Source organism: Gobio gobio (assembly GCF_949357685.1).
Source record: "Gobio gobio genome assembly, chromosome: 17".
NCBI lineage: Eukaryota > Metazoa > Chordata > Actinopteri > Cypriniformes > Gobionidae > Gobio > Gobio gobio.
The window spans coordinates 4,482,643-4,499,846 of record NC_137110.1 but is presented as its reverse complement, the minus strand read 5'-3'; the positions used below and the strand labels follow the sequence as shown (position 1 = coordinate 4,499,846).

Sequence of the window (17,204 nt, the reverse complement as noted above, 5' to 3'; positions counted from 1 at the left end):
AAATGTTTTGTGTTTTGTTTTGTTTTTTAAATCACAAACGATTGAACGGTCCATACAGCTGAAAAAAGTAGGCCTATCCACTGTCACATGACAGGAAACGTCGGTAGATAAATGGCATCATCTACGAAAATACGGAGTATTATTTAGATTCATCTTATCTGACCAATTTGAGACAAATGCCTGATCGCTTAGCCAGCCTTGTCACTTGTTTAATTCTAGCCACATATGCAGTTATTTACATGGATTAGCAGCGCCATCTTGTGGTATTTTAATTGCTATGTTGCAATTAATGTTGCAATTAATCTCGCCCGTGACCCGAGGAATCTCATCGTCAACTGATAGAAGCGTTCGAACAATAAACTATTATAATTATCTTTTTAACATCTCAATATGGCTGACTGTGCGCGAGAGGCCAAGTTACACAATGTCAGGAACGAAACAAAAACATAAACGAAAGTGAAACCCACTTTTCTGAATCAGAAATACTTTCTGTTTTGACAGAGGAACCAAACGACCAACACCGCTGAAAGGTAGGCTAAATGTCATTGAAAATATTCCCTACTCGTTGATAATAGCTCGTTATAGAAGTAACACTTCTATAACGAGCTTGTTAGCCTTTACAGTTGCTATGTTTATGTTTTCGTCGTTGGTCACATTTCTGTTTGCTAATTCATCCTTTAAAACTGTCAATGCATTGTTTACCCAAAGTGTTGAACAGGTGTATCTAAACGACCCATCACTGCTAAAAGTACAATACTAACATGTTGGACACGCAATAATACTAACATAATTTTTAGAATGTAACATGTTAATACCTATGAATATGGAAATCGATTAGCCTAGTAGTACCATGGTATCTGACATGACTTCTTCTACTAATAATAACACTGATAATGATTTGTCATTCTTACAGAAAAATGGCTCAGGCTGATATTGACGAGGGATTATATTCTCGACAGCTGTAAGTGTACTGTAAAATATTCTTATGTGACACATAACCCACAACTTATCCTGGTTTTCCCATAGCCTATATTTGATTTTGTTTGTGCTTTCTGACTCTATGGAAATACTAATCAAGTTCTTGAAACTGAATTCATATCCAATGACAAACAAAAAGGTGCATTGTCCTTATTGCAATTTCATTTAGACATTCAAAAAATATATTTTTGGAGGTTCCTCAGATTGTAAAAAAAGACCAGAAATTAGTTTAATGCATTTACAATGGACGCCTAATAGACAATAGGTTTAAAAGCAGACATATATATATATATATATATATATATATATATATATATATATATATATATATATATATATATATATATATATATATATATATGTATGTTTGTGTGTGTGCATATATAAAAATAGAAATAAGGAAAATGATGCTTGTGTTAAAGAGCATTTCCCCCCAATTCTCATTTACTTACTTTATTTAAATATGCAAAATATACATCATGGCAGTATTTGTTATATTTAACCCTCATCCTTCCCTCACACTTTGTAACAAATCCTTCCCTCACGGGTCAAAATGACCCGAAGCCCTAAATTTATAATATTTTTTAATGCAAAATTGTTGTCATTTTTTAAATTTTATTTACCTTTAAATTACTAGATTTTATCAATAAATAATAAATAAATAATAATTTGAGCACATTCTTTCAACTTAAATTCAAAATATCTATTGTATGCATAACTGTTAATTCAGCTCAAAATATCTTACATTCACTGCATGAAAACACTGAAATCCGGCACTATCCGGGCATGGTATACTCCTGTGTAATTTGATGTTTACCGGATGTATGTGGGAAAAAGCGGATCAGAGTAACACGGAACAGTATATTTCCAGAAAAACCCGGAAACCTCACGTATGCGGACGTATACAGGAATCCGTGAAATTTCACGGACATATACAGCTGAAACATTGCTGGGTGTGCTTGGACTGAGGACTGTTAGGTGTGAAGAAGACCTTTCATATGTTAATGACTGACACTTGCTGTGCTGGCTGTTCTCAGAGGGAGGGGGGGGCAGGGGAGGAATTCAGGATTGAAAATTATCTCTGGTCTACTGTAGGCTACAGCAAACAAGCTTTTTGCACAGAAAAAAAGAATTCTTAAGGCCCTGAAACACTAAACTGAACTAGCAATGACTAAAGCCGACTGTGGGGTTGGTTCACGTTGCCTGGGTCTGGGCCAAACCATCAGAATGGTGTGTCTGGGCCTTAAAACCCCTGCATGAAAAGAGTCTCTTAATCAAATATTTTTTATAAAAACAGTACAAAATAAAAACCCTGTCTGAACATATACGTTCACAAAAAAATCTGAATATGTAATGAAATAAACAAAGAAATGTAATGGAATTAACAAAGGATAATTAACCAAACATTTTAGACTATCCCCAAACAATTTTTGCAAAGTTTTACAAATTGTATGCAATAATAGAATTAAATAAAGAGGAGATGAAATGTGGAAAATGAAAAAGTTTGTTTTAAAAACACCAAAAACTGATATGCTCAAAATAAAAATATGGAATAAAAAAGAGCAGGGATTCACTTGCTCAAGAAACACAGAAACACAAGCAGATCTTTCAGCTCTGCAACTGTTCACAAAAAGTGTCACTCCAAGATTCTTAACTTTAACACGCTGCAAAAGAGGGGCGTTTTGAGGTTTGAAATCCACCACTCACAATAGATGTAGGTGCAACCAATAAGGTTACCAATAAAAATAAGGCAACCAATAAAAATAATCCTAATTTTACAGAAAAAAACTTCAGTTTATTTACAGTATTTTCTTGTAATTTTGAATTATGTTTAAAACGATGTAAAATTACAAACAATATCTAAATAAACAACTTGACTGTTATTTTAAGGATTATATCATTAATGACAAACTACAGTAATTCTCATTTTTTTATACAGGAACATAACTATTATTTTTCTGTTTTCATAAATAACAAATTCATGCAAAATTACAAACAATATCTGTAAATTAACAACTGTAATACAATATTTAGCTCATTATATTAAAGATTTATGTTTATGTCCATACTAACAATTTAACATTATTCTTTGTCATTTTGAAGTAAATCTTCTTAGTTTTATATTTACACTGTAAAAATAAAAACCTAAAAAAACAGCAGCTACAGCTGCAAAACAAAAACCGTAAAATTAAAGTCAAATATCTTAAGTCAAATAAAGTTAAAAAACTTCACAGAAATTTACATTAAACGTTTTAGAGAAAACACTATTAGTTTACAGATTTTTCCTTATTTAAATTAAGATATTTTAATTTAATTTTCTGTTTTACAGTGAAGGTGTATTTTTACATTCAATTCTGGATACAAATATAACAAAATATATAGCAAACTAAATATCAAACAATAATTGTTTTTAAAGAGTACAAATCTGCACTGCTCTCCAGGTTGAAACTTCTGCCCACACCACAAAACACCATTTGACCAATTAATTAAATATAACAGCAAATAAAAATAAATATACACATTTTCTAACTGTTGTTTAAAACAAGTTTTTTCTATATTTGCAAGGCTATTTGCTGTCTTTCCGTGTTCTTTTGAGCGTGATTGGTCAATCTGAACGTCATCCAGAAATCTGGCCAATGACAGTGCGCGCCTTCAGTTTGAATTATACACCCATTGCCGTTGCCGTTGGAGTTGATCGTGGCTCGCGGGGACGCGACGCGATCGCGGCTTCTAATCTTCACGTCGGTCTATTAATGGCATTGCATGGACCATTTAAACCTGTTAAAATCTTATTTTGGACGAATTTTGATGGTGGGATGTCGACTGAGAACGAAAAAACATGAATACGAACAGACTAAGTTTCCAATGGCGGACAGCAGACGGCAGAAGGTAACGTAAATCCCTTTATATTGTTTCTACTGCTCATCAAGATATAACGTTAGTGCATTAAAGTCATATGCTAATCGTGATTAACTTACATATTCTGTTTCTGTGTTTTGTTGTGTTGTAATATTGTTAAGCTAGGGCTGGGTGTTATGGCGATCTGATGATACTGACTATTGTTAGCGATTTTGCTGTAAACGTTAACATTACCTTTTTATATTGCGGAATGGGAATATAGCGTATATAACGCAGCACTGACTGTACTAAAACTTTTTGACATTTTGACAAGGAAACATGCATGAATGTAGAATAATGAACGGGACATGCATGTGTTAAAATAAGCCTCTCTCAGACAGCAGGCGATCCCGAAATCAATTATCTTTCTGTAAAATGCACACAGTTATCTCAGTAAGCCTGTCATGTGAGGTATTCACTTGATTTAAACAGTCAGTTATGTCTTAAGTAAGTTAAACAGTTCAAGTTAACGTGGGGAATCCCGGATGCGTGTCATTATGTGCATCCGTTCTTAAAGGGGCTGCATCTTTGTCATCATTTTAATAAAACAAAAGAATAGAGAAGACCTTCTGCTTCTTTAAGAATCAAGTGATATTAATTAATTGAATATCATACAGTGAAGACTTTTAAAGCAGTATTATTCTGTAGCATTTTAATAAAATATCTATCAAAATAAATATATTGTGATATCGTTATTGTAAAATAAAATTTCTCATGTATGTATAATTATATGGTCATAATGCCCATCCCTACTGTCAGCTAGTTTTAAGATCAAGCTTGTCATAAAATGTAACAGAGTTTTGGAAAGAGTAATCCGAAAACACTGTCATGTACACTTGTTCTGCAGAGAGGACAGGAATCCACCATACTTGGACTCTGAAAAATTATAGGCAAACCAGGATTTTGGATCTACTGTGAAGTTTTTGTATGGGCCTGGTGAGTATGTTTTGCAAGTCCTTGTCCGTAAGTTGATAATTAATATTAATGTTTTATCAAACAAATTAATATTCATTTGTGTGTGTGCATGTTTCTTCCCCCCTCATGATCCAGAAGTTTTGGATCCATGATCCTGAAGAACTTTTACAGATGTTGACCCTGAATGTGTAAAAGGTAATCTTAAAAATTATTTTAATGTTCTCTGTTTTTTTCTGTAATGTAGACGCATGCATTTTCTGTGAAGTTGCTTTGAAACAATATCAGGGTTTTTCCTACATTGAAAATTTTTTGCCGGCCGCCAAAACAAATTTTTGTCCCGCCAAAGCCTTATTTGATGAGTTATTGTGATTTATGATTGATGTAGTAGATGACTGCTGCACTTGAGTTAACTGAGTGACAGAGAGAACGACCAGTGAGCTCATCCCTCGCTCGCACTCTCTCTGTCTTCAAAATAAGCATTCTTAGCTTTCTAATGTTTCACATATTACGTTAATCAAAATCAAAAGGTCGGAAGACCGAATCCATGTTGCACGTGGCGCTATCAGACGTCTTCATTTAATTACCGCTGGGTGTGAAATGCGCTCAAAAAACATTGACTGATTCTCTGACCAGCTGCATAAAGCATACTTTAAATAAACAGGAAACAAATCCTATCCGGTTATGTAGTGTTTTCTGTGTGTTGACAAATCTTTCGCGATGTTCTAAAGACGGGATTCACACACAACGCGTCTGCTAATGTCCGATTTGCCACCTAATGACTCCTTTGAACCGAATCATTTTAACGACTGGTTAGAACAACTGATCTGTCCAACACTGAACTCACGAATTAGTTTAATCATTTACTCAGAACAACACCTGAAATGAGAACACAAGTGTGCTTACCCACTTTAGCAAGAGTGGATAGTAAGAATTAGTTTTAATTATCAACAGTCTTTCAGCTTATTTATGTTTATAATGTGTAGTAAAATAAATCGCCTAAAATCATTTAGTTTAGACTGGAGTGAGGTGAACCCAGAACAAAGTTGTTGTTAGCTAGCTGATTGTATATGGCAGAAAATTAGGCTATTTGTTCATTTTTTTAATATTGATATGATTACCAAAACAAACAATTATCAGTAAATAGTGTAAAAATGAGGAAAAAAAACAAACATCAAGGTATCAAAATAAGATAAGCAAAAGTTACAAACTTTCTTTGAATTTATTTCAAATTTATTGTCAGTTTTGTGCTTGCAGATCAAGTGGGTAGGGTATTTTTTTTTTAGTGTGTGTGTGTGTGTGTGTGTGTGTGTGTGTGTGTGTGTGTGTGTGTGTGTGTGTGTGTGTGTGTGTGTGTGTGTGTGTGTGTGTGTGTGTGTGTGTGTGTGTGTGTGTGTGTGTGTGTGTGTGTGTGTGGATGACCATGTCTGTCAGCCACCACCGAAGACCATTTTTGACCCAGGAAAAACCCTGAATATGTATTGTGAAAAGCGCTATACAAATACATTTTAATTGAATTGTTTTACTTGCTTTTATTGGCATTAACTATATATTATTAATGTATTATTTGGCAGGTCGCAAGATGTATTTTATTTTGTGAGACTTTGCTGAGGAAGTATTCTTTGGCTCAGTCTGAAAAGGCCCAGAAAAGAAACACTATGAAGAACATCACACAGAACCGTCAGAGAAAGAGACGGGTAAGTTAAGAAAGTGGTTAAGCAGTTTTCCCCCCAGAATGTCTATACTCCTCTCTGAGTTTTAGTGGTTAATTTACTGTCATGTTTTGCAGTTGCTGGAGACCAGGTCCAGGGTTGCACAAACCAACACAGAACCTGTGGAAGACCGCAACTATAGACCTGATGATGAAGATGAAGATGATGCTGTTGTTGATGGAAGGCCAGTGTGGATGGTTTGGCTAGCTCAAACAACATTGTGTTAGAGTTGGTCACAATTATTTTATAATTATAATTTTAATATTCAATTGTTCCATTTTATATTTTCTTTATTCCTATGTTTATATACTTATACTTTTATTGGTTCCCATATATAGAACATTTACATATATTTTATATACACTTTTTAATTTATAGATTTCTTTGTCTTGTTTTATAATGTATACTTTGTATGTTTGTTCCTTTTTAGATGTCCATGTTGCTTTTGATCTCCACGTTTTGTATTGTTGTTCCTCTTACGTCGCCTTCCTTTAGAAACATTTTGTTCACTTATCTTTTCCCCCATTCATTTGAATGTATGTTTATAATGCTCTTTGTTCTTTTTATTTGGTTATATTGTTTACTTGGAATATTTATGTGTATTTTATATACACTTTTTTTTGTCTTATAAATTTATTGTTCTCATTTTATATTGTTTAATTTGTATATTTATTCTTTTCCTTTTTATGTTCACTGTGTATTTTATTCCTTTAAATCTGTCTTTTAAATGCATTTTGTTAATTTTTTTTCCCTTTTTGTTTCTTTACCAATTCAATTTAACGTATATTTATGTTCTTTGGACTGTTTATATTTTTACATTTGTTCCTTTACATTTTCATCCCTTTTAAATACATTTAGTTCACTTGTTTTTGTTTCACCATTGTTTTAATGTTCGTTTATAATGCTGTTAAGAATGTTTTTTTTTTTTTTATATATACCTTTTTAATAAATATTTCAGACTTTCTCAAATTGTTTTGTGTGTATTTTTTTTTTGGGAGGGAGAGGGGATTATTTTTTATATATATTATATATTAATGAGCAAAATCTGCATAGCTGGCCTATAACCAATCAAGTCCCTATGCTACAAAACCTAGCCCACCCTTAGCCTTAGAAGTAACCAATAAAGTCACTGGGTGGGTTTTCAATGCGTCCTGTCCTCCAATAGCAGTCTGGGTTTTGGGAGTGGTTTTAAAAAAAACAACCAATCCAGTTTGAGATGAAGGACCAATAGGGGGTGGAAGGCAAAGCTGTTTAGAGGTGTGAAAATGTCTCCTGGGAAAAACTTGATGGGATTATTTGCCATGGCAACAAATGGCTGTAGCATGGGAGTATACGGCCACAACATACATCCGATTTGGTACCATTTCGGATGAATACGGACATATACGGATCCATGGAATTTGACCTATCCGGCCAGTATACTCCTGGATTCTTCCGAATTTCAGCAGTGTATACAGGAGTATCCTGGTCCGGATACACCTTTTTTCATGCAGTGATTGTCTTTGCCGACCTCTTGTGGAACAATAATAATATAACAAGTGAGAGTAGTCCACCCAGAGGGTCTTGTTAGTTGTATCACTGCTTTTCTGAGTGTTTATGTTATGATCACAAATGATTGGTTACCACAAGAGGGCACTCCATCCCAGACTGTCACTTCACCTGAGGACTACATTTCCCACATCCCTCACTACCCAGACTTCCTTCCTGATTACATCCACCTGCACCCCATTACCTTGTTAGCTCACACTTTATAAGCCTGGTCATGTCTGTCATTCATTGTGAAGTCTTGCTTTGTTCACACTGCATTTCTGAGCGGCTTCTTGACTCTTGGTTTTTGAGTTGTTGCCTGTTCTGTGGATTATCCGTTTCTCTCCTGTCTTGTTTGCCTGATTGGACTGATTTACCTGTTATGACCTCTTGCCTGTTGGTTGACTACGAGTGTGGATTACCCTTTAAAATAAAGCTGCATTTGGATCCTCAACCTTCTGTCTCAGAGCAGTACGTTATAATAACATGATATTTCATGACTCTTATAGCTCTATATGGAGCGGATGAGCTGTTCCGCTGGGCCCTAAAGTCAGTTTCTCTTCTGTGTGCATTTAGATAAACATGTAGACATTTATAAAGTCTTTTATAATCGCAATATTTTCTCTGTGTACTGAAGCATTGAATCAATTTATGTTTATTTTAATTTAGATTAAAACCCCTATAAAACTGTATTTATTCTGTTACACAAAAAGTAATTTTAAATGGGAACATTCAGAGGTCAAATGTTTTAGGTAATAAATCTACATGCATGGGACAATTTTTCCTCTCACAACAGGTATGTGATTGACCATGATGCAATGCGTCGCATGGGAAAGGCTGATGTCCTCATTGCTGGAATGCGAGGTCTTGGCGTGGAAATTGCCAAGAATGTGATTCTGGCTGGAGTTCGATCAGTCACCGTTCAGGATGAGGGTGTGGTGGAGTGGAGAGATCTGTCTTCTCAGGTAATGACATTTGACAGTAGTTCATCCAAAAACGAAATAGTCTGTCATGCGTTGCTAAGCAGGAAAGAAGCTTCAAAGATGCTCAGAGCTGCTGTTGTCTATGCAGTGAAAATGAACGGTGATTCACGCACGTGTGCATTCAGAGACATGGTCCGTCAAGACACATTAGGCCCTATTTAAACAATCTACGTGCATGGTCTGAAGCGCAGGTGCATTTTGGGCGTGTCCAAATCCACTTTTGCTAGTTTTATGATGGAAAAAATGGTTGACCAAAAGGGTTGTCCCTAGTCTCTTAAAGGATGAGTTCACTTCAAAATGAAAATTTCGTAATATTGTACTTACCCCCATCTCATCCAAGATGTTCATGTCTTTCTTTCTTCAGTCGAAAAGAAATGACGTTTTTTGAGGAAAACATTCCAGGATTTTTCTTCACATAATGGACTTCAATTGCAACCAAAATGTTGAAGGTCCAAATCAATGCAGTTTCAAAGGAAGGGCTTCAGAATAGGGTCTTATCTAGTGAAACGATCGGCCATTTTCAATAAAAAAATAATATATATATATATATATATACTTTTTAACCTAAATTGCTCATCTTGTGCTGCTCTGCGACATGCCACTAGCATTTCGACGTGTTTGCGCAATCACTAGCAACACTAGATCACTAGATCTAGAAATTTAGGTTAAAAATGACTGATGATTTGACTAGATATGACCCTATTCCTCGTCTGGGATCGCACAGAGTGTCTGAAACCCTTCCTTTGAAACTGCATTGATTTGGACCTTCAACATTTTGGTTGTAATTGAAAACCATTGTGTGAAGAAAAATCTTGGAATGTTTTCCTCAAAAAAAACTTTCTTTTCGACTGAAGAAAGAAAGACATGAACATTTTGGATGAGGTGAGTAAAATATAATTTTGAAGTGAACTCATCCTTTAATGAATCATGGGTGTGTTTTGAGTGTAACGTGCAATAAACCAATTAGAGTCTCATCTCCCATTCCCTTTAAAAGCCAGTTGCGCTCGCACTATGGCGGATCCGCTATTCACATGCCGGAATATAGACACCCTCAACCTGATGAGTCAGTTTAAATACAACTGTGTGTATTGCCACGATTGGTTAAATAATTAGCCAATTTCATTCATCATCACTGCAAATAGGTCATTCTGATGCAATGACTATCCATAATGACGTAGGCATTTTTATCTTTATGTACACAATAATAAACTTTTACATTGTAATCCTTTTATTTTTAATATTTGGCGTGTCTGTGTGCCCTGTGTGTGTAATAATCATAGTGTACTTGTGTTGTGCACCACCTATAGGCTCATATTACTAACTGGCCCTTTAAATAACACAAAAATATTGCGCTATTGACTTTAGTGCAGGTTTGTGTTAGTCAATGGTCAGTCATTTTCAGTTCCTCACAATAGCAACGGGCCAACAATGCTCCTGAACACACCTGGTTTTCAGACCAGACGATGGGGTGAACAGATGGACGCAAATGCATTTGCTATTTAAACAATGTGGCGCTGGATGTGAAAATAATAACTGCGTCGGGCTGAAACTAGCAAAAAATATTTGCGTCGCATTGCGCCGGGTGTATAACAGGGCCCTTTGTGCCAAATTACAACGTTTTTTGCGTGTCATGTGACCAATCACTGTGATGCATTTGAATGTTTTTAATTAAATGCAACTGCAAATGAGATTTGAGAGCTTAAAGGTGCACTGTATACATTTTAGCGGCATCTAGTGGTGAGTTTGCGAAATGCAACTGCCCATTGTTCACCCCTCACATAGAGAAGCTACGGTGGCCAACACAAAGATGTCATCGTCTGAGACAGCAGAGAGTGACTAGCGCTCTGTAGAGAAGTTTGTCCATTTAGGGCCACTGTAGAAACATGGCGCAAAATGGCGGCTTCACTGTAAAGGGACCTGCGGTGTGTGTAGATAGAAACGGCTCATTCTTAAGGTAATAAAAGCATAACGTTTCATTATGTAGGATCTTTATACACCACTGAAAACATAGTTATGTATATTATATTGCATTTCTGTCAATAGATCCTCATAAATATTACACACTGCAGCTTTTAGTGCAGGGTTTGATTCATTTTCATTTCGTGGAAACAAACCACTCCCATTTTGGGTTCCAAAAAAGCAAGTCATACAGGTTTAGAAAGACATGAATCAGTAAATGATGCCAATTTTCATTTTTGGGTGAACTTTATTTAATTTTTTATTTGCAAACATGTAAATGGTTAATGTAGGTGTTATTGTGGGACCTTCACAAAGGATAATTTATATATTCTCTTATGTCTTCAGTTTTACCTAAAAGAAGCAGATCTGGGTCAGAACAGGGCCTTGTGCTCTGAGAAGCAGCTCTCCAGTCTGAACGTCTACGTTCGAGTGTCTTCCTGGACTGACAAACTCAACGAGGACTTCCTCAGCAAGTTCCAGGTGAGTTATGATCCTGTCTGTGTGTTTTGGTTGTGTTTCATATTCTTCGTTTATCATGTTCACTGTCAGGTTGTCATGTGATTCCCATGCCCTCATGTGTTCTTGTGTCATGTTGTCATTGGGTGTGTCTCAATCAGCTCCCTAGTTCAGTTGCCAGGGCACTGATCAGGGATCAGCCCATTGACTTATGTCCTTATCAGTGCCCTGACTACTGAACTAGGGAGCTGATTGAGACACGCACATTGGTTCATTGTTTAATCATTGGTCACAAGTGTCTCTTGTCTAGTCATTGGTCCTTGTGTAGCTTAGCCCTCATGTTTGCCATGTGTCTTGGTCTAGTATTGAATGTTTGTGTAACCCGCTGCATGGTGAGTTTTCTGTTTAACCATGCTAAGCTAAGTCTTTGTTTCTTGTTTTTGTCAAGCCTTTGTTTTATGTTTTGGCTCTTTTGAATAAACTGCTCTTGGGTTCTGCAAGCTCGCCTCCAGTGGACTCGTATGTTACAATGTCCATGCAAATAATTTCTAATTTTTGTGTGTATTACAATAGGTGGTGGTGCTCACAAATTCACCTTTAGAAGAGCAGCTACGTGTGGGAGCGTTTTGCCACTCCAACAATATAAAATTTATAGTGGCTGACACCAGAGGGCTTTGCGGGTAGGCAGCATCCCGTGAATCAATAAAATATGTGAAAATGGTTCAGATAGTGCTAATCATATTCTGATTTCTGTGTTTGGTGTGCAGGCAGCTGTTCTGTGACTTTGGGGAAGCGTTTGAGGTCAGAGACACAAATGGAGAAGCTCCAGTCTCAGCCATGGTTGCTCGTATCAGCAAGGTGACTCACATTTTCACTTTCACTTTGGTCCTCTTAAAGGGAAACCCTTTCACCCTCAAGTTGTTCCAAATCTATTATACTTTCATTCACCTTCGAAAAAACAAATGAAAACTTCTTAATGAAATCGGAGAGACTTCAAAATGTTGGTAAAGACATAACAAAGAGAGTCAAAATGAATGAATCAGTTTAATCAAGCAAGTGCATTTTGATTTGCTCGAACTATGTGTTTTGAGCAATGTTTAAATATGAGCAAATGCCTAGTGTTGTAGTCAAGACCACCTAAACCGAGACCGAGTCAAGACCGAGACCAGCACTCCTTAAATTCTTCTAAAAGATCCATATCTATTGTCTGAGAAATTATTATATTTAATGAATAAATACAATTAGAATAGTAAGACACTATAGCGCTGTTACCAATCAAATCACTAACAATAAAATTCATGGCACAGAAGTTACATCTGAATTGGTAGAGTTACACCTGCATAAATAATTTTCAGATTAATTTAACATTAAAATATTAACAGTATTTAACAGTCACGGAATAATTTATTCAACCGATTTGTTCAAAGCAGCTGATTCATTTAATAACGAAACATTGGCAAATTAGGAAAGACACAGTTTAAAATGTAATTTAATATTAACTTATTGATTTATTCAAATGTTCAATAAACAAGATCATTTGCAATCACGGTTATATTCATGAAAACATCTCTTGCGATATTGTTTAATTATATTCTGTTATATAAAAAATCTAAATCTCAGAATTTTGTGGGCATTTATATTAATTTTGGGCATTTTTGAGACAATGCTGCACATTTTGAACCCTGCAGCACAGAAACACACGAAATTACATTACAAAGAAGTTATTGATTGCATTTTAAGCTGTAAGTTTTACATCAAATTACATTAATGATGTTAAATCAGACAATGCACCGGCAATTTAGTGATATCCTTGCAGTTGTGGTCTTGACTGGTCTTGAGATAAAATCCCGAGTCCTCTAAATCCGAGACCAAGACAAGACAGAGGAGAAATGCAGTCGAGACCAAGACAAGATCATCAAAAAATGGTCTTAAGACCGGTCTCGAGTACTACAACACTACAAATGCCTAAATTAAATCTGTTCATCATAAAGGGATTGTCTCTTCAGAAGACTTTTCTGAAGAACTTTTTTTTTTTAAGTGGCTGAATTTCAGTCGAGGGAAAGAAATTTCATTAAAAATATCTTCATGTATCTCATAGATGAACAAAATCTTATGTATTTCTAAGGGCGTTTTTACACCTGAAAGTCCGCTTCAAGGTCTGAACCGAAGTTCATGTTTTGATACATTTTATACATTCGGTTAGTTTTGGTTTGGTTTCACATTGCAATTATGCGAGCGCACTAAAGAACTGTACATGAGACACTTGCGTCCTGTCTTCATCTATGTGGGCGGCATCTGGACATTGATTGGTTTGTAAACAGATGTGCGTCTGACGTCAGCGTATTTGACAAGAATGAATCAACGGACGCATATCGTTGCCACTATTGAACAGTGCACATTGCTTGACTATTTTCTTTTCGTTACGTTTAAAAGTGGACATTTCAAGCTTTCTATACACATATTTCTCATGTATGTGAGACGAGTAGCTGCTGAGTTTCGGTTTATTTGAGATGTGCTCCAGTTCATGTGCAAAGCATGTGATCGCTCCCGCGATTATTGTCTGCTATTGATTATTTGCTTCTTATTTATTAAATCCAGGCAATTATCTGATTAAACGTTGATTAAATTAAATTAAAATCAAAATACAAAATTTCTTTCAAAATCATTTCTGACCTTCTGTCTTCTGACATATTGCGCATCTTTTCACTTTTCATAATCAATGTAGCCTAGATGAAGTTTAAAAATAACATTATAATATTTAAACATAAACAGGAACTTCCTGTTAATGGTCTGAAAGTACGAACCATACAGAAAATGCTTTCACACTAGAAATGAGCCGAACCTTTGTTCAGTTTGATCCGGACCGAGACTACCTCTTTTCGTCTGACCAAATTTTGTCTGTTTGGTCCGGACCGTGGTACGGGGAGGTTTCACACCTGCAATTTTGATTCGGACCAAACTGAAAAGTCAGAAAATCCGGACCAAACAAGATAAGTGTGAAAGCGCCCTAAGACATGGCGGTGAGAAATAGATGGCAGATTTTCATTTTCAAAACAAGTTGCCCAAAATGTATTATTTTATTTATTTATTATCACAATTGACTCAACAATTCCTTTTTACTATACTTTAATTAATTTGAGCTGAAAATGTAAAATTTTCCTTTATAGGAGAATCCAGGCATAGTGACATGCTCAGATGAAGAGAGTCATGAGTTCACCGATGGCATGTTTGTGACCTTCTCTGATGTTCAAGGCATGACCGAACTCAACAGTTATGGACCCATTGAGATCAAAGTGAGGGGTAGGTGTCATATGATATGTGGAAAATGTCTAGAGCTGATCATAGGAATGAATAGCATGCAGTTAATTTAATAAAACATATATATGTCAATGTTTTTAGACAGCTACTCCTTCACTATTTGCGACACTTCAAAGTTTTCCGAGTATGTAAAGGGTGGAGTGGCAACTGAAGTGAAACAAACTGAAATCTTCAAATTTGTAAGTGTCACCCGCTATTGATTTATTCCATATTTAAAGGGGTCATGAACTGCATTGTTTTATAATGTTTCTTGTGGTGCACTTATAATGTTAGTATGATATTTACATCAAACATTTTCATAATTTAGAAATGAAAGGCACTTTTTTTTGCCTCGGATTTGAACGCTCTGTTTGAAGGGGCGTGTCTGCTGTGAGACTTCAGTGTAAACGCCCACTGCTGTGATTGGCTGACATATTTGCATTGGAACCCACTTGAAAACTTTAAGCACGTTTTTACTATTACAGCTCTCAAGGTTAACTAACAGTGAAAAGTGTTGATTATAGCATTATATTCAGATCTATAGCATCATATTCAGATCTATAGCATATTTAGATCTATAGCGTTATATTTTAGATCTATAGCGTTATATTTAGATCTATAGCGTTATATTCAGATCTATAGCGTTATATTTTAGATCTATAGCGTTATATTTAGATCTATAGCGTTATATTCAGATCTATAGCGTTATATTCAGATCTATAGCGTTATATTCAGATCTATAGCATTATATTTAGATCTATAGCGTTATATTCAGATCTATAGCATATTTAGATCTATAGCGTTATATTTTAGATCTATAGCGTTATATTTAGATCTATAGCGTTATATTCAGATCTATAGCGTTATATTTAGATCTATAGCGTTATATTCAGATCTATAGCGTTATATTCAGATCTATAGCGTTATATTCAGATCTATAGCATTATATTTAGATCTATAGCGTTATATTTAGATCTATAGCGTTATATTCAGATCTATAGCCTTATATTCAGATCTATAGCGTTATATTCAGATCTATAGCCTTATATTCAGATCTATAGCGTTATATTTAGATCTATAGCGTTATATTCAGATCTATAGCATTATATTCTGATCTATAGCATTATATTCAGATCTATAGCATTATATTCAGATCTATAGCGTTATATTCAGATCTATAGCGTTATATTCAGATCTATAGCGTTATATTCAGATCTATAGCATTATACAGATCTATAGCGTTATATTCAGATCTATAGCGTTATATTCAGATCTATAGCGTTATATTCAGATCTATAGCATTATATTTTGATCTATAGCATTATATTCAGATCTATAGCATTATATTCAGATCTATAGCATTATATTCAGATCTATATTCAGATCTATAGCATTATATTCAGATCTATAGCATTATATTCAGATCTATATTCAGATCTATAGCATTATATTCAGATCTATAGCATTATATTCAGATCTATATTCAGATCTATAGCATTATATTCAGATCTATAGCATTATATTCAGATCTATATTCAGATCTATAGCGTTATATTCAGATCTAGCGTTATATTCAGATCTAGCGTTATATTCAGATCTAGCGTTATATTCAGATCTATAGCATTATATTCAGATCTATAGCATTATATTCAAATCTAGCGTTATATTCAGATCTATAGCATTATATTCAGATCTATAGCCTTATATTCAGATCTATAGCGTTATATTCAGATCTATAGCCTTATATTCAGATCTATAGCCTTATAATCAGATCTATAGCGTTATATTCAGATCTATAGCCTTATATTCAGATCTATAGCCTTATATTCAGATCTAGCGTTATATTCAGATCTATAGCATTATATTCAGATCTATAGCCTTATAATCAGATCTATAGCGTTATATTCAGATCTATAGCCTTATATTCAGATCTATAGCCTTATATTCAGATCTAGCGTTATATTCAGATCTATAGCGTTATATTCAGATCTATAGCCTTATAATCAGATCTATAGCGTTATATTCAGATCTATAGCCTTATATTCAGATCTATAGCCTTATATTCAGATCTAGCGTTATATTCAGATCTATAGCGTTATATTCAGATCTATAGCCTTATAATCAGATCTATAGCGTTATATTCAGATCTATAGCCTTATATTCAGATCTATAGCCTTATATTCAGATCTAGCGTTATATTCAGATCTATAGCATTATATTCAGATCTATAGCCTTATATTCAGATCTATAGCGTTATATTCAGATCTATAGCATTATATTCAGATCTATAGATTGATCTATATATTCAGATTGTGGCATGAAAGGTTGCAGTGATGATCATTGTTGCCGATCACAGACATGTTGAGCTCATGAATGCTGTGATCTCGTCACTTTAACCTGATTTCTGCTCTCACGAATGCTTCCATCATAACTAATAGTGCAAACACGATGTAAATAAGAGATTTGTTGATTATAACGGGAG

The 17,204-nt window shown here is 34.9% G+C and overlaps 1 protein-coding gene across 1 annotated transcript in view; it reads left to right on the top strand.

Annotated features, from left to right (window-relative positions):
* Positions 1 to 282: 282 nt before the first annotated feature.
* uba7 (ubiquitin-like modifier activating enzyme 7) overlaps positions 283 to 17,204 on the top strand; it is an 85,628-nt gene continuing 68,706 nt past the window's right edge. The window contains exons 1-8 of the mRNA XM_079840950.1: positions 283 to 530; positions 914 to 961; positions 8,824 to 8,992; positions 11,315 to 11,449; positions 11,999 to 12,105; positions 12,193 to 12,283; positions 14,593 to 14,725; positions 14,825 to 14,922. Of these exons, the coding sequence (XP_079697076.1) occupies positions 918 to 961; positions 8,824 to 8,992; positions 11,315 to 11,449; positions 11,999 to 12,105; positions 12,193 to 12,283; positions 14,593 to 14,725; positions 14,825 to 14,922 (777 nt within the window). The 5' untranslated portion in view covers positions 283 to 530; positions 914 to 917. The remainder of the gene's footprint in view (positions 531 to 913; positions 962 to 8,823; positions 8,993 to 11,314; positions 11,450 to 11,998; positions 12,106 to 12,192; positions 12,284 to 14,592; positions 14,726 to 14,824; positions 14,923 to 17,204) is intronic.